At 38.4% G+C, this 19,141-nt stretch overlaps 1 protein-coding gene across 1 annotated transcript in view; it reads right to left on the bottom strand.

The window, feature by feature from the left end:
• LOC136863533 (NACHT and WD repeat domain-containing protein 2) overlaps positions 1–19,141 on the bottom strand; it is a 638,416-nt gene that overhangs the window by 221,278 nt on the left and 397,997 nt on the right. The window contains exon 19 of the mRNA XM_067139918.2: positions 12,984–13,184. Within this exon, the coding sequence (XP_066996019.2) occupies positions 12,984–13,184 (201 nt within the window). The remainder of the gene's footprint in view (positions 1–12,983; positions 13,185–19,141) is intronic.

Genomic DNA, 19,141 nt, shown 5'->3' with positions numbered 1-19,141 from the left:
ATTTTTGTTAAGTTGGCGACAGTCTACCTTTAGATGCGAATTGGTCATTTGTAGTTTTTATTGAAAAATGTATTTCTAGACTTTTTGTCATTTTTTGATAAAATGGAGAAATATTGCGTGGTTTATGGTTGTAAAGAGCTCCAGAAAAATGGAAGTGGAAATCAGTTTCACAGGTAAGTTATTTTAGTACGTAACAAAGCAGGAAACTGGTCGATATCGGACTTAACCTCAAGCGGTGCATAGCCACCGACACCTTATTTATTTATTTATTTATTTATTTATTTACTTACTTACTTATAAAAACAGACAAACAGACCCAACTAGATAATTTCCTGTCAAAACAGAGTTGAGAAATATCAAAGGACTTCAGATGATTGATTGTCGCAGGAACAAGAAGACAAGTAACATGGCTCAATTAATTTCGGGTTTGATAAGGAAGAGGCATCTAATTACTGACTTACAAGATATTTTAAATATAATTTGAATGGCTTCCCATTGCATTTTATAATGAAACAATTTCAGAATTCTGATGTAGGAAAACCAGCAATAAGGTACAGTGACACCATGAAACAATTTGCTTGAACATTACACTTTCGTTCCCCGAGAGCATAAAAATATGGAAGGACATATTTCCATTGCCATACCCTAAACGCATCAGTTCATGGATTCCATCAGTGAATTGCGAACCAGGATTTGTGCCTGAGATGTTTTAATTTCTCAAAGAAATTTATGATAAGATATCACATTTAAATGACTGAGCTTTAATATTTGACAGTATGTTGATTCGAAAGTAGTTAGTATGGGGTCATAGTAATAAAGTTAACAAAGTTTATGTCCATTTTCGTCAATGGTTTCAAAAGAGGCGGATGAATTGGGTAGAGAAGCTCTAGTTTTTCAAGTTATGTCATAGAGTAAAAAACTTGAAATATCTAGTAGCATATTCGTTTTGTAAAAGAGCTTCCCGCTGATCTACTGATACAATAATTAATAAAAACTTGTGTCACTGGATTGTATGACGTTGGTGTTGTGATACATATTGTTACATATGGTGGGCCTTTTGTTAATATTCAAGCTCTGAGAAACATGTGATGCTGTTATGAAGATAAGCGTGTTTTATCTCATTTTAAACACAAATCAACTCATTGTAATGTTTATGCAATACTTGACCCATGTCATATGCTGAAATTAGCAATCATTATCAGATAATAAAGTAATTAGAACTGTGGAAGGAGATGTGAAATAGGACTACATTGTCAATATTCATTCATTACAGGAGAGTGAGGACTTAAATATGGCTAATTCAATCTCAAAACAGCATGTTCATTTTTATAACAAAAATTTAATGTGTCCCTTGCTGCTCAGACTTTGAGCTCAAGTGTGGCAGATGCACTTGAATTTATTGAGGGGCATTAGCATCCTGAGTTTCAAGGTTTTGTTGAAACAATTGCTTTCATAAGGAAAATAGGTAAGTTGTCTGACATCCTCAATAATTCTCGAAATGTCTTCAGCCAAAGATTCAAACTGCCTTTAAGGTTAGAAAATGTGAACTTCTATCAAAATTTCTTAAAGTCAATGACTAATGGTGATGTTCCTATTTTGTTTCACCCCCGTAAAATATTCACATTAGGTTTCCCGTTGTGTATGAAAAATATAATCATGTTGGTACTAGAACTTATTTTCAGAGAGAGTGACCCATTCAAATATTTTTGACAGAAAAGGTAACACAATATCCCATTGATTTTTTCTCATTTTCGAACTAGAGTGGTTAGAATAATAATCCAAAAACAGTACAGTTTAGGTCAGCTCTCAAATCACTGTTGTTAAAAATAGTATAACAGCTGGTTCAAGTGCCAATGTCTTTAATTCACAATAAAGCTGTGAATTCTCTGTTGCACAGTTCAGGTCTCGTAAGGTGCAATCAGGATCAAATAATGATAACTATTTGGATTTAGAATGTTTATTTTATTTTAATGCACTGGATGCAGCAGAACTGAGTGATTATGTAAACAACATTATCTTTTATGTAGCTGGCTTTGTTAAAAAATTGTTAAAGACCATACAGTGTAGTGAATATGCTGCAATGTTGACTGTGTCTAATAATCAGCCCACAGATCACACTTACTGCAAACCATAGAGGAATTATACATCATGAACAGAGGGTGGGCGGGGGATGCAACAGGAAGCTTAACGTATATTGATGAGTAAGCAGTAAGCGCGATAGACATAGTAATAAGTTCCCGGGAAAAGCTAAGTCTTTTATATTGTTATTTGATTTACGTCGCATCGACACAGATAGGTCTTATGGCGACGATGTGGCAGGAAGAGGCTAGGAGTGGGAAGGAAGCGGCTGTGGCCTTAATTAAGGTACAGTCCCAGCATTTACCTGGTGCGAAAATGGGAAACTACAGAAAAATAATCTTGAGGGCTGCTGACAGTGGGGTTCGAACCCACAATCTCCCTAATACTGGATACTGGCCGCACTTAAGCGACAGCAGCTATCGATCACGGTGAAGAGCTAAATGTGACAAAGACATCCAGATACAGAATTGGAGAGCATCCCATCATTTTTCGGTTGTTATTCGATTAATATGGGATGAAGGAAAATCAAAAGAAAAACATCACATTAAACTATGCATAGGAACGACTGGTTAGGTATAGATGGAGAGAGGAACATAGATACGAATTTAGGGACTATTATAGGGGAATAATTTTTGAAATTTTGAAGTTAGGTATTGAGAACATGATAGAGAATAACATAGAAGAAAGGATGAAAATATTTGAAGGATTAATAACAACAGCAGGCAAAGACATGATTGTGAGAAAGAGTAGGAAAAATAAATATACGGTATAATGATGAATGTAAGGAAAAGGAAATTGAAGCAGCAAAGGCACTAAATTTACACAGAAATGGGGTATCTCAAGATTTAAGGAGAGGTTTCTGCAAAACGAGAAAAGAGTAGAAAGATTTATTGAGTGAAAATAAGAGAACGGGCATGCCAAAAAGGTAGAATTATTTAATAGGAATTGCAGAGGAAACGAAACTAAGAAAATATAGAACAAAATAAGCAAAGTCTGTAAAGAACATAAACGTAATAATCAAGAAAACATAAGCAATGACGAGTAGTTAGTATATTTCAAAGCTTTGTTAGGGGGTAAAGATACAAGAATAATGAACGAAATTCAGATTGGTATACTTAGACATGTGGAGTACACTGTGCCTGCATTAGATGATCCAGTAACAACAGGTGAAATAGTAGACACTTTGACAAAAGGTAAGGGGAAAAAGCAAGTGCTATCAGTGGAATCGCTGAAGGAGTTAGATATAGACAGCCAGATGCTGGAAATAATACCTAAAATATTTAACACCATCTTTGATGGTAAAAATATTCCAAGTTCTTGGCAAGAGGGAATTATATGCCCAATATACAAAATGAAAGAGGAAAAGTCCTATAGGACCTTGCTGAATACACTTAGTAAATTTATACCGACATTCTGGCAAAAATAATTATGAAATATGCAGAAGATTATTCTATACTCTCAGTTTACCAGTCTGGATTTAGGAAAGGAAAGAGAACCAGAGATAATATATTTGTAATTAAAACAATAATAGACACATATTTAAAGAGAAGAGATCGGAGATTATTAATGCAGCAATAGACCTCCCCAAAGTCTTTTGATTCAGAGAGCAGCAGGGCTGTCGTTGCGAAGCTGGCTAGAATAGGGTTATCAAATGAAATGTTCAGTGACATAGAATAACAATACACAGAGGTGATATGCACGATTAAAGTAAAGGAAGACTTACCAGTAGGAGAGATACACCCAAATATTGGACTTAAGCAGGGATGTAAATTATCAACAATATTGTTCATTCTTTTCATTAATGATGTATTGGATAATCAAGGAAAGGAGGATAGAGCATGATCATGTATGAATAAAAACAATTCTTAGCCTGGTTTTCGCATAATATTCAGGAATTATAATGACATCGAATGACATGGTAAATGAGCAAATAATTGGGTATTCTGATGTGCTAGATATTGCGCATCACCCCCAAGAAATCATTTCACTAATTAGATTTTATGCTGCCCCGGCTTTTCATCAGTTAATTAAGTGAAAGATTTAGCCGCTTTATCCAGTACAAGGTGTTTAGGGAAGAAGATGCCTAATACCGAAAACAAGTTACATAAAAATATTTTAAGTGCGCTAGTGATTCCAAGAGCATTTTATGGAGCATAAATATGAGGTATTGTAACAGAAAGAAAATAATTAGATGTAATGAATAATAAATTCTGCAAAATAATTATGTGGCTTCCAGATTGCACGATATAAGCATTCAAGCAGATATAACCAACAATGTAATAAAAATATTGGTTATCACATTAATCCAATGGGTTTATAGAGTTAGAAAATTTGTACAGCTCCATTTCCTCAACTACTTTCGTTGCTCTATACTAAAACATCAGGCCATCTCAGTAACTTCTGGTTACAACACATGAAGTCTTGTATTGATTGGGTCTAGTTTCGATCTATCTTACATACTTATTTTCTGCCGTATGAAATTCGATAACTCAGTAATAAGTTCTTTCGACGTCACCAACGTCCGGACGAATCTGCATATGACTATCGTGACTCGATAATTGGGTATTCTGATGTGCTAGATATTGCTCATCACCCCCAAGAAATCATTTCACTAATTAGATTTTATGCTGCCCCGGCTTTTCATCAGTTAATTAATACTTTTACTCCACCCACTACTATACCCTAGCTTTATAATATTGCCCAAATAGAAATTTTAAATACGCATAGTAACTTTTACCCTCCGTAGCTCAAGCGGCAGCGCGTCGGCCTCTCATCGCTGGATACAGCGGTTCTGATCCCTGTCACTCCATCTCAGATTTTTGATGGACAAAACGGAAGCGGGACAGGTTTTTCTCCGGATACTCCGGTTTTCCCTGTCATCTTTCATTCCGGCAACATTCTCCATTAACGTTTCATTTCATCTGTCAGTCATTTATCCTTGCCCCAGAGGAGAGCGACAGACTTCTGCAGCCGGCACATTCCCTATCATCGCCGGTAGATGGGGGCTTCATTCATTCCATTCCTGACCCTGTCGAATGACTGAAAACAGGCTGTGGATTCTCATTTTCATTGTAACATTTCGTACTATGCTTCTACCCGCTCTCCCCAGTTGGTCACTTCAAGCGGTAGCAACACTCCTCCTCGTGCGTCACTTTTTCAGTTCAGTACTCCTCGTCTCCGCTGTTATCGCGGTCAGGGCTGGGACACTCGGCACGTAATTGTACCACTCCCAATTCGGGAAACTCCACCCACCCCCCGTCGTTCGTAGACAGCTCGCGACCTCATGGGCAAAATGTGCCTTACGTCTCCTCTACCTTTTCCTCAGGTAATAAACGACCACAGTCATACACTTCAGTACTATTGCAAAATTTTCCCTCCTTAGCATTGTTAGACTCAGGTACAGCAATTTCATTAATTATTTCAGACTCTCACCTTCAATTACATCCTTCTACCCTCAGATGTCATTCCATATCTCAACACTCTCTTGAAATCTAGGGTAAAGTAATACTCAACGTCAAAATGTCAAAATTCACTTGGCCTTTTGCATTTCAAGTCATTAATAATTTTTCTCTTCCCATTATTTTGGGTTACGACTTTTTTACTCATACCGGTCTATCTATGACACAGCAATTGCCTCCATCTCCTTTTTTGACCAAAATACCCAATCCCTTTGGTAGATCTACAAGATTTCCCAATGAACCAAATTTCTAGTCATCAGCATATTTATTCTACTACTTCCCAGCAAGATGCCCTGGAGTCATTAAATTTCAAATTTGTTGATGTTATTACGGATAAGTTAAGAACCGTTAGCAACTAATAGGCTCATATTGAATTAACTGATAACACCCCTGTATGTTCCCCTCTGTATTATCTTAGTCCCACTAGAATGTCGAAATTGGATGACCTAATTAGGAAAATGCTCAATGACGGCACTATAGTCCCTCCCTCTTCTAATTATGCATCTCCTGCATTTTTAGTTGATAAGCCTGACGGCTCTTCACGCCTGGTCATTGATTACCGTAAATTAAATGCTGAAATCATTTATGATTCGTATCCTATTCCCAAAGTGCAGAATGCTTTTCATTTTCTTCCAAAGCTCAATATTTCTCTGTCTTAGATATCAATTCTGCTTATTATCAGATCACTCCTGATTCTGTTAGCAGTAAACTTACTGCATTCAATACTCCGAATTGCTTATTTTTGTTTAAAAATGTACCATTTGGTTTAAATCTAGGGTCCCAGATTATGCAAAGATTTGTGTATTCCTTATTTTTTGATATCAAATATGAATTTTTGTTCCCTTATATTGATGATCTCCACATATTTAGTCCCGATTTTGAGCCCCATTTGTCACAATTAAACCAAGTTCTTTCAAGATTACGCTCGGTTGGACTTACTGTCAATCCCTCTAAGATCTCCTTTGCTCAGACTCCTATAAGGTTTGTAGGTCACATTATTTCATCTCACGCGCTAGCGGCAGATCCTGAACGTACTTCTGCCATCTCTATGATTCATCCACCCAAAAATCTTAAGCAATTACGCACATTATTGGGCATGGTTTCGTTCTATAACCGTTTTATTTCTAAATTTTCTCACATCGCCGAACCTCTTAACTATATAAAGTGAAAAAACGTTTCATTCAACTGGACACAGTCTCAAGAACAAGCTTTTCTCAAGTTAAAATCTCTTTTGATGCATGCTCCTATTCCCCAATTTCCCGATTTTCCTTTACCTTTTGAAATTCATACCGACGCATCCAATCTTACTATCACTGGAGTTTTGACTCAACTTGTCAATGATATTCCTCTACCTAGAGCTTACTTCAGTAGACTTCTTCCTCCCACTGAAAAGAAGTATTATACATTTGAGCGTGAAGCCCTGGCATTGTTGAATACCATCGAACATTTTGCAGAGTATCTTGAACAAAAGAGTTTCTTGTCAAGACGGATAACCAGGCTCTTTTCTGTCTATTACATAATGTACCCAAAATTGGAAGAACATGTGGATGGCTTATGAGGTTATCAAGATTTTGATTTTCTCTCAAATTTATTTCTAGTTTTCAAAATTCCGTAGCTGATGCTCTTAATCGTTTATTTGATACCTCTATACATCAACTGTTCACTAACGATACATTAATTATGCACCCACCTTTGTCAATTAATGTGGTTTTACCATTAACAGGTTTTCCTTTTCTTTCCAATCTTGTCAGTCTCAACAACTCAGCGATCAATTCTGCAATCAACTTAAGCAATAAATTTCTGATCCCCCTTTTCAGGGTCCCTTTGCTATCTCGAAAGATCTTTTGGTGTCCAAACCTACTAGGAATACTCCACCTAAAATTGTCGTTCCTCAGATTCATTAACCGATGATTTTCAAACAACATCATTCTTCTCCTATGGGTGGACATTTCAGCATCTCTAAGACATACAGCTTTATAGCCTCCCTTTTCGTTTGGCCTAACATGCGTAAATCCATAAGGAAATTTGTTCAGATTTGTGACTTATGTCAGAAAACCAAACCCTTGATTGTAAAATCTGCTGGTCTTCATTCCACCCTCCCACTCACTCACCCTGCTCAAACCTTCGTTGTTGATTTAGTTGGACCTATGGTTCCTTCTTCTCTGGGCAAAATCTACCTTTCTACCTTATTGGATGCCCAAACTCCAGCTTAGCTTTCCCTAGGACGCGATCTTCAGACCCCCTTTCCCTCAACTGGGATCTATACAACCTACTAGAATCCTCCGATCACCCTTCCTCTTCATCCATCTGGAAAGAGGCCTTCGATCAACTAGTCAAAGCTCAACAGACGCACAAGAAAGTATATAATTCTCGCCATAAACCATCGACTTCCAAGATAGGCGATTTGGTACTCGTTGCTAATCACTCGCAGAGTTCCTCTATTAATGACATGTCTGCCAAACTTGCTCCGCGATGGCTTGGGCCATATCGTATACTTGCTTTCTCTACTTCTGTTAACGTATTTGTACAATCCACTTCGGATTCGTTGGATACTAAGAAAATCCACATTAGTCAGCTCAAAAGATTTCATTCCTCTTAATATCCTTATTTTCTTCTACATTTTTCGATGTTCTTAATTTTTAACGCCCGAATTGAATGATTTATCCATTTTCTCATCAGTTATTATGTTTTCTTTCAATTATTGTTTTATTTTTGGTATTCTTTGTTCCTCCTAGGAAAGTTGCAATGCCTGCCATTCTTATATATAGAGGCCCTATATATTTCCCTTTCTCTTTCATTCTTATTCCTTGTGTAGCTATTATGTCGATCTACCTCATGTCTCCCTTTTTTCGCCCCTTTCTGTGGTTTTTATTTCTTATCCCCCTCTATACAGGCTAATCCGATCTCCCTCTCAGACGAAGAGGTAAAGAATGTAATGGAAGTGTATATACCTCTTTCTTTTTTCTCTCTCAACCACGTTCGTCTTTTTCTCTATTCATTTAAATAGGCCTTTCCGTAATCCTTCCCTGTCCTTTTGCTAGCGCGTTAGCCCCCTACGTTTCCCCCCTTTTCCATTCTTCTTCTTCCTACATTTATATATATATTTATATTATTTTTGGATATGTTTTTGCGCCTTTTTACTGGTGTTTTCAGTAAGTCAACGTATCCTGGCATTCGTCTCCATGCCATCACTAGACCCACTCATCAGCTTTCGGAAGGGCCCTCCGCTGCTGACACCTGGGATGTCGTGCTGACTCTACAAACCTCGTCTTCTACCGACATTCTCATCGATCGTGGACAATCTACACGAAAAAGTATCTTTTTCTGGTGCCCGGCGGATGACGTATTGGACTGACCTGATCGCCGATATATCTCCTAGAAATGTAAAAACGCCGCACACACACACACACACACACACACACACACACACACACAACTTTCATCGTCTCTGCTACTCGCATCGACCGCTGATCGTCAACTAACTCTTTTGCATGTCAGCTGATACCCCGATGACGTCACACGCTGCATGAGAGGATAGCTGTTTCTACTGGCGGATGCTCCCGGAATGTCCACTACCTTCGAGAAAGTGCTAGTCTTTCTTCCCCTTATTCCTTCCCCTCTGCACTACGGTACCGTATATATTTGCGGCTTCGGTCATAGCCTGTTGAGATGGATTTGAAGCCTATGTAGAGGGTGGAACAATGACTATCAATTTTTTTTCATATGGAGCAGTGTTTATAATCTATCTTCTTCTCGCTCTGAAACTATGGAGATAGACATGATGTATGACTGACATTGTATTATGTTTCAAAATCTGCAATGTGAACACTTGTATTCACCTAGCGGCTAATGGGGAGCACGCCATTTCCTAGTAAGACTTTATATCTTCATCTGTCTACGCCCGGTGCGTAATGATTTAAAGCTTTCTGAGGTGTGTGTGTGTGTGTCTGGCATCTATGTTTTTGGTGCCTTATTCAACTTTGAACATGAACTATTTATTCATCAACCCTGGTCTTGATCCATATACTTGTTCTCCTGTTACTTTGTCTTGAACGATTTAAGGTTATTGAGACTGGGTTGACCTGCTTGGGATGTCGTGATGGTTAAAATTGCAGTCAAATCATTTGCTTGGCATTCCTTGACATAGAAAACTCGTAACCAGAGGTGTGTAATTATTTACAAACCTGGGGTTGTTTAACATGTGTTACTAATGAACTTCTATTAGAAGACTCGGAGGTGTTCATTGGGCAATTTCCCCATTAAACCTTTTCTTCTGTTTGGTATTTAAATTTGCGTAAAATGTCTTGGTATTTCTGGTTAGCTTGCTATTTTGCCTTTGGGCATGTATGTATCTCCTTTATTCCTCCTCCCATTCTTATTTGTCTTTTTCTCTACGATTTATGCACTGTAGAGGCGATGGTTGGGAAAGAACAATATTTGTATGAATCCCTTTTTTCCTACGGCACTATTGTAAATATCACTAGATCTTCTTGTAAATCTGCAAATTTGTTATTTTGTCTATCAAATAGATTTTAGTGTCAAAGGTATCGGTGCTCTCTTATCTTCACTTGGCAATCCTATACCCGAACTTAACGCGAACCCCTAAAGGCAACTTTTACTTACTGTGCTCCTTATTTCATCCTACGTTGATCTCAAACTTTGTTCTTGCTATTCCCAGATATTACTTCCACTGCTTTGCTCTCAATTTCCTTTCATGCAGTTGCATATTTGGAAAAAATATTACGTGGGTGTATCCCCTATTACGCTTAAGTGTTAAACTAAGCTAGGGGACCTTGTCCAATTGTGGATCGGCACACCAATTTCTTGAGTTTCACTTCTGAAACTAAAGGCCTGCACTGCTTAAAGTCCCTTATGGATTGAACCTAGCACTCGAAAAGCTCTGGGCCTCGATTCCTACAATATATTGTATACTACCAATTACGGTAAATCTGTGGTGCCAACCTTAATGATTTACTCTGAGAGATCTTTGCCACTAGCAGACATTTCTATCTGAGTTGTCTACCTAGACCAGTATATTATTATTATTTCTACGGCGTTTACCCTTCCCCTCATCACAGGCTTTAGGACCCAACCTTTTCCAAAATCCCTCCACCTACCATGTATTCAATATCCATTCGTAAATATTCAGTTTGGCTGTGACCACAACATCAACAGTCACATACAACTCCAAGCTTGCTTGCTTTTAAATAGTCAGCGGCTTGTATACAATATTGTGTAGTATATGTGCTACCGTACTCTGTCCCTTGGCTCTCCGCCTTGTGTTCATGGTACATACTATTTACCTTCTTGTTTGTTTGCTTCTTCTTTGTTACAATTTGTATTATCGAATGAAAAGTGATACCACTTTATCTCTTAGCTCGGAATCACCAAATATCAGTAATAAAGGACGTTATAATATCGGATAATTCATCCATCCACTTTGAGAAAGCTTTAACTTAATCTCTCCCGGTAGAACAATATAATGAATCAACAAGGGAATATCTTAATGCATTTTTAATCAAATTAGTTTATTGTTATCAGAGATGTGTAATTTCCTTCTGCAAGTTTGTCTTTTATTTGAGCGAATGCTACTGCATCGAACAATTACCATTATTATTTTTGTCTAAGGCTGAACACAAGTAACAAGTAAACATAGGTTAAAATATCTTACTTATTCCTGAAGTTGCAGTGTCCAGTGACTTGACACTTTGATGGTAATTCACAGAATTCTTTAACTGTCAGAGCCTTTTATTGTCACCTATTTACTTAGCGGTGAAATAAGAATAGTTTTATTTCACAGCCTAGCACTGGTATAAGTTGCTAAATATAATTCCTACAACTATGGAGAATTAAAAGTAGACTTGAAAATATCTCAAAGAACTTTACCTTCATCATTATGAAGATTACTTATACAAGAGCAATTCCATGTTTTGGCATTTGAACACATGTAGCCTACACATGCTTTAGCGATGGCATATTTAGTTTTCTTTAAGAAACCAAAAAAAATATATTCACAAGGAACACCAAAACATGCACCGTCACGATTGTCTTAAGAAAATGCTTAACAATTGGGATCGGAATGTAGACTCGTTCAGCATCTGTTGTGGCTGAATTGTGAGGTGTCAACTGACCTTTCCTCTCTGGGCAAAGGCTAAATTGTTCTCATAAAGCAACGTCATTCTGTCTTAAAGTGTTGTAATTTCATGTGAGATATTTTCTCCTGCCTTTATCAACTGATTGCAAAACTTCTGCATTCCAGCCATCTTTCGTATAATAGTCAGTCTTTGTGGCTCAGATGGTAGAAAAAGAAGTAAGATTTTATTTTCACGTGACTGTTGATACTGTGATCATAGCCATCAAGCCTTCTGTTTTACGTCGAATCCGATCCACTTCAATGATTTTTATTTTAAAAATCCCACATTGATTGGTCGGGATTCGGATAATGACCACCTTAGCGAGAAGTCAAGTGCTATGTCATTTGGCTATCATGCTCCTCCCTCAGGCGGGATAGAGCTGGCTTCCAAACTCCTCGGATGCCAGGTTTGATCCCGACTAAGTCCATGATGATAGATTTATTGACACGTGTAAGAACTCCTGCAAGACAGAATTTTTCAGCACCTAAAAATCTCCGAAGTTGTGAAAGTAGCTAGTGGGATATAAAACCAAAAATATTATCTTTGCATTATATGTAGCCGATGAACTCTACGTTTTGTCCCTTAAAACGGCATTCTTCATAATCATTTTGTCTGAATTTAATTCTTCAGCTCGGAGGCTGGTTGGATTCTCGAATAGCATAACCAAAGATTATATAGTTAGAGTGAAAGTAGAATAACCGTGACAGTGATAAAATGAGGCATTCTAGACAAGATGAGGAGTGAGGTAATTTGGTATTATCTTCCAATACTGCCGACTCTACGAATAACACCTTTAACAGCATCCAGATTCACCAGTCTCTCTAAAGGTCATTACTTAGCACGACCTACACCTTAGCAGCTTCCATAATGTCGCAGCGGCATGAGGCTGAGACTTCAGTGTAAACATTTTGCTGTGGCGTCTGCCAGGAGACAGATTTAAGAATACTGTGTCAATCAAAAAATAGCAACGGGCACTAATAATCTCGTTTTATAGGCCATTTTATAACGGAGGTGTACTCTGAGTTACAGGTGCCAGCCTACAGGCAGAGTAGTCGTCAATCATCGTGGTGTCCGCCAGGCTTTCATCATGACCATGAAATCAGCAAGAGTCTAATTGTTCTAAATGCAGAAGGCAACTACAGACATCAGCCTAGCCTTGGGTTCAAAACGAGAAGAATGTAATACCGTGAACAAATTTGACAAGCGGTACAATTGTAGATCTTAAAAGATGTATAGGCAGAGCATGGGCTAAAAGCTTTATGATCCCCTCTGTCCCATCGAAACTGGGATATCCGCGATCCTCATACTTTACCTGTGGTATTCAAATGGATCCAATGGCCCTGCAGCGGTGACACTGCGTAGAAGCATGGCTGGATCATCTAGAGAACCCTTCCAGTAATGTAATCTGTACTCTTCAAGAGTTGTAAACTCAATAGAATGCAGACGCCAATCTTCAGGACGTTCAGGTCCAACAAAACTCTCCACGAACTGTCCACGCATGTTGAACTGGTACCTGGAACAGAAGATAACGGGTCATTCTGCATCCAGCGCCAAAGTAGTGTGTCTGGTAGAAGGGGATTTGTGCCTCATTTGCAATAACAGTGGGACAACACATTGTGAAATTCGATCTGATCAAACAAAGATGCAAATGGATCCGTCCAGCATCGTAAAGTCAAAGGGCACAAACTAATGGATTTTGACATTTAGAAATTTCTATTTGAATGTTCCTTGCATTTATGTATCCAGTTTCGAAACATTTATCTTTTGCCTCTAACCCGAACCATTACACAGAGGAATATCATTCAGTTTGGGAATATTCAATATCTGAATACAACTGCTCTGTGTCATTATAACAATGTTCCTAGCTGAAGGGGCAAAGATGTGCTTGATTCACCCAGAAATAATAATGTTTGATTTCTCGAGAGGAAGCAGAAAATTTTATAAACAAGACTTCACTTCACTTCAAATAAAACGGGATGAATATACACATGTACATGTTGTACCAGAAACGCTGGTCTAGCATTGGTTTCGAAGTATTTCAAACTTTAAAATACGCGCCGCGCGCCAGCGTGCGGCCGGCTGCAGCGAACATGTGGCGAGTGACGTGGGAGCCAGGTCCAACTCGCCAAGGTTAAGGTAAGTCAGTCGTTGAACATTCCTTCTACCCCTAATAACTCGTATGATAATTATGGTACGAATATGAGAGTAACATCGCCGTACAGCACATGTTCACCATGCCTGCAATACTACCAAGTTTCATTGAAATTCACCAAGGATTTAGAAATTTATTGAAGGAGGAATGAAACAGCTGCAGTCCGTGACTCGAGTATGAATAAGACACGAGTCTCCTATGTTGTTTTTCGCTGACCCTTAATACCACGCCTAAATACCAACTTACCAACACAAACCTGCATGGTAGCATGTCTGACATGGGGACAGACAGATACTCCTGTAGAATCATTTCCTACTCCTCCGTTATATCCCTTTCTTCTTAGAACTAATAGCATGTCGAACGCAATGTAGAATAGTGACGATTGTCACGCATGGGGGAGCGGGATTCGGGGGACTCCCAAGAAAGAAAAGGATTATTCCACAGTCAGACCCGTGAGGTTGAACTGCTGGTGGTTGTCAGCTCTACGAGACGACGAAGTTATTAAGTTGAAATCTGCGATACTTTACCAAACTACTGGTGAGAAGTAATATGTTATCTTTCTCTGTTAACGGACTTAGCCGTATAACCAGCGACTGCAGTACTTAAACATTTTCAGGTGATTAAACCCTAGTGTAATTAAACTTAGAATTTTCCGAGCATAAACTGTGCATCATACACTTAGGCTTCTCTTGAAACGAACTGAATCTGAACTTAGATTTTTCCGAACATAAATTGTGCATCAAACACTTAGGTTGTTCATGAACTGTGTAATACTGGTTTTCGGGTGAAATGACTTCACGTTACTATTTTTCATAAACAGAAATGTGTAGTGCTAGTCGTCGTGTGAAATAACTTCACGTTATTTATGACTAATTTCACCCAAACATTTGCTTTCTACTAGTGTCACATTTAAATGTGAAGGTGCGTGTGAACAAGACTAAATTCACGCGTGAGACATTTGAGTTCGAATATCAAGTGAGTGCCGTATAAATCGGTGTGAATAATATTTCTACGGTATTTAGCAGTGTCCATTCATTGATTAAACTCCCGAACAGTTGAATATAAAATTAAAATAATCTTGAATTACTGTAATACACAACAATTGCTTGCACCCTCAAGTTCTATGAACATTCCGAACATTGATTATTCTTGCTTTCGTGTGTTTAAAGTTACTAAGCCCAAGTTATGTTTAACATTCAAACTTGGAAGTCAAACATTCAGTTTTCGAACCATTTTCAACACCAAGTATAACGTTGGTTTTGGAAGTCCTCGGGTCGATGTATGTTCCACCTGCTTACAACTTACTGAAAAAATGAAATACTCGAGCACTGATGATAAAGGAGATATCATTAATGTAAAGAGAGCACATTCACTGCGCGCTAAAGCACTTCATCAGTTCCTGAAAGAAGATGATCTTGACCTCTGATTCTGAGTTTTGATTTTCAGAAAAATCATTCTCTTTCCAAGCTTCCATATGAAGCAATATATTATAGAAGACAAATTTATACAACTTTGCTATAGTGAGAGATCATGCAAAAAGACACTTGTCTCCTGAAAATGCTACATTGTATGTATGTATGTAGAATGAGTGCTCGAAGGGCGCAAATGAAATTGCATCGTGTGTGTTGGACACCTGGGAATGCCTTAAAAGTAGTGTCTGTCACATCTTAAACACTTCTTAAAATTATACTACTGATCCAAAATGCACATTGTTACATATATTGTTTATTTATATTAACTTATATTCCTTATTGTGTTGTTAATTATCAGAAGGTATTGGAGGTTTTTACAACATTTGCCAATGCATTTTACCTACAGTTTTTCCAACATCGCAATGGACCCTCTGTCGTATGTTCGAAATGCTCCTTTTACACGTAAAAATGCGCACTTTTCTGGTATATCATGAAAGTTACGAAGAAAATACATATGAGATTTGTATAGAAATATCATTCTAAATCCTGTACGTATGTTGCTTTTGTTTGTAAGACTAACAGTTTACTCGTTATTTTGATTTTCACCAGATAAAGCAAGTGCCAAAACTAAGAATTTCAATTTTTATTAACAAATTGTTGTGAGATAGAAAAAAATCGCATTCGAATTTGTTTCTAGAAAACCGAATCCAGAGTACCCTTGATAGGCTCCATCTTTAAGAGGACCAAACAGTTTAGGCAATATATTCACTTTTAAGGAGTTTCAGGCGCGCATTTTCTTCTTACATGCATCACATTCTCTTTCACTACATGGCTCCCTTAAGAGACAATGTGATAGTCAGCAGCCTAAATGCTCACTCAAAGTACCAGCTACAAGTATGCCAAATTTGAGCTCAATCATGATAAGTCAAGCAGTTTTTACGTGAAAAAATACCTACATGAGTAAAAGGGAAACTGTGTATAGCTATTTCCACTAGATGCAGCTCCTGTAAGGCAAACCCTCTGATGAGCAGTGGCATGGTCTTGGTAACCCGGGTATAAAAAAGCAATTTAGGAATTTTTTACATAGTCACGTAGATGAACTTTATAGGAACATTTCAATGCTTAATAAAATCATTTAACTATTTGAAATTGATTTGACTTCCTATCTATCAAAGATTCTTCTTCTTCTTCTTCTTCTTCTTCTTATTATTATTATTGCGTGGGCCTGGCTTTTCCGTGTATTGTTCTCGTCGGATGACTTAGAGTTTCTGAGAGATGCAACGAGAATGTTCCGTCTCTAGCCACGTCCCACGTCTCGAATATTCTGGTACACATCACCCGAGCTATAAAAAGGGAGGCTAGCCACGGACAGTCAGTCAGTGTTGGACTCCTTGGTGGATCCAGTGTTAGAGTCACTGTGGGACTTAGGGTTGGAGTCAGTGTGTTACGGTTCGGTGGTTCGGCTGAGGGCTATAAAAGTGTTGGCTCTCGCTAGTGTCCCACCGAGGTCTGAATGAGGAATTGTTGTTGTTGTGTCGGAGTTTCCAGCGAGTAGCTGGACTGAAAACAGCGTACGAGACCGAAGACTGTGTTCTGCCTTAGAGTACTGATGTGTGTGTTTACCTTCTGTGGACTGAGGACCGCCGTGAATCAGTGACAGGCGCAGCTATCGTGAGTGTTAATAGTCGCTGTTGAATACTGTTGAATTGTTGCAGTTTAGTTGTTCACTGCATGTGACTGTAAATTACTGAACTGTCTCTGGAATCGAACCAAGGAACAATCATCGTGTGTTGTGTAACCCGTAGCACTGTGTTCAAACCCAGCGGCCTGAACGCAGCAACAGTATGGATGACTGGACTTGGAGAAGCACAAGTGAAAGGCCTGTCAAATAGGTTTAGAACCACCGAAATTTGAAAAATGTTACGCGGGCTGGAACGGCGTCCATTCAGCTTCAGGAGGTCAACTGAGTAGAAGGGGTACGATTCCCACCTCAGTCGTCATCGAAGTGGCTTTCCGTGGTTTTCCACTCCTTCAGGAAAATGCCGCGATGGCACCTACCTTGAGGCCACGGCCGCTTCCTTCCTCTTCCTTGTCTACCCTTTCCAAACTTCCCATCCCCCTACAAGGCCCCTGTTCAGCATAGCAGGTATGACCGCCTGAGTGAGGTACTCGCCCTCCTCTCCAGTTTTATCCCCGACCCAAACTCTCACACTCCAGGATACTGCCCTTGAGGCGGTAGAGGTGGGTTCCCTCGCCGAGTCCGAGGGAAAACCAACCTTGGAGGGTAAACAGATTAAGAAAAAAGAATATAATAATAATAATAATAATAATAATAATAATAATAATAATAATAATAATAATATAATTATTATTATTACTATCGTCATCATTGAAATAACTTCGTTTTAAAAATAAATATTAGTAGGTTAGGCCTATCGCTATGTTTACAAAAAGGCTGATAAATAATCTCTTGAAATTAGGACATGGTACTCACTTCGTACTTCAAGAACAATTAAAATAGTTAACATTTGCACCAATGAAAAGTGATCACTACTGCACTGTGAAAATCAAGCAAGAGACAGAAATGCTAGCCTAACCTCTGCCCAAACCCTATCCCAAATTATCAAGTTTCTGCTTTCTTCAAGTAAGTAGGCATACAGTATAATATGTATGAGGTTGTACCTTCCCAAACTTGAAGTGGGATATGTTGAATGTAAAAGTGATATATCAACTCCTATATCAAGGTAACTTGTGCTTTAACCACTAACTACGCCACTCAGCTGCCGTTCACGTGTCATGACCTACCTCTGGGCCGCGGTCCGGTGATGGGCCATTGCATCCATCACACCGGGCTGCGAGATATTCTCTCCGAATTCGACATTTTACTTTTCTAAGAATTTTTCATTAATGTTTTATGGTGGAAATATTTTTCAGAAAATAATTTTTGTGATTGTTTCAAAAAGGGCAGAGCCAGGTTGTTTCCAAATTTTGAAATCTTAGAAAGTAATATCTGTGTAGCAAATACCAATCAATCTTCAATCAATTATCAATGATCTGCATTTAGAGCTGTCATACAAGTGGCAGATTCCCTATCAGTTGTTTACATAGGTTTTCCTTAAACATTTTCAAAGAAGATGGAAATTCATCAAACATTCCTCGTGATAATTTATTCCAATCCCTTACTCCTCATCCTGTAAAAGCATATTTTCCCCCATTAGCCCTCTTGAAGCCAAGCTTATTTTCACATTATAATATTTCCTGCTGTTAAAAGCTCCACTCAAGCTTATTCGTCTACTTATGCCATTCCACGCCAACTCTCCAGTGACAGCTCAAAACATAACACATAGTGGAGCATCTTGTCTCCTTAACTTCAAGTCTTCCCAGCCAAAATTTTGCAACATTTTCGTTACAGAAACCCTTGTCGAAAATCACTCAGAACAAATGTTGCTGCTTTCCACTGAATTTTTTCAGTTCTCGTATCAAGTAGTCCTGATGAGGGTCCCATACACTGTAGCCATACTCTAACCGCGGCCTTGCTAGGGGACTTATACTGATGTATTTACGAAGACGCACAAAAAATACTGTCAGTTGTGCACCCTATTTTTTCACAAATTATGTTTACATCTTCTACATTCACGCATTAATAAGCTGCCATCATAACAAAACACTAAACGAAGAATCAGAAGAAGACTGCAACAGATGCATGTCAACTACCAACCCAACAAAACCAATTCACATACTTGACATCAAACACTCGCTTAACATGACTTCCACATAAGTCTCATTATAACAACTCAACTATGCTCCCAAGACCGCCTCTTTATATACGTTGTCTGGCCAGGCTTCTAGAAGAATATCATGGAACATATTTTCTCGTGAATTCGAGAGTCTCCAATAGCCTAGTTA

This window comes from Anabrus simplex, chromosome 2 (genome assembly GCF_040414725.1).
Source record: "Anabrus simplex isolate iqAnaSimp1 chromosome 2, ASM4041472v1, whole genome shotgun sequence".
Taxonomy (NCBI): Eukaryota; Metazoa; Arthropoda; class Insecta; order Orthoptera; family Tettigoniidae; genus Anabrus; species Anabrus simplex.
Note: the sequence above shows the minus strand (reverse complement) of the source record. Positions and strands in the feature narration are given on the sequence as shown.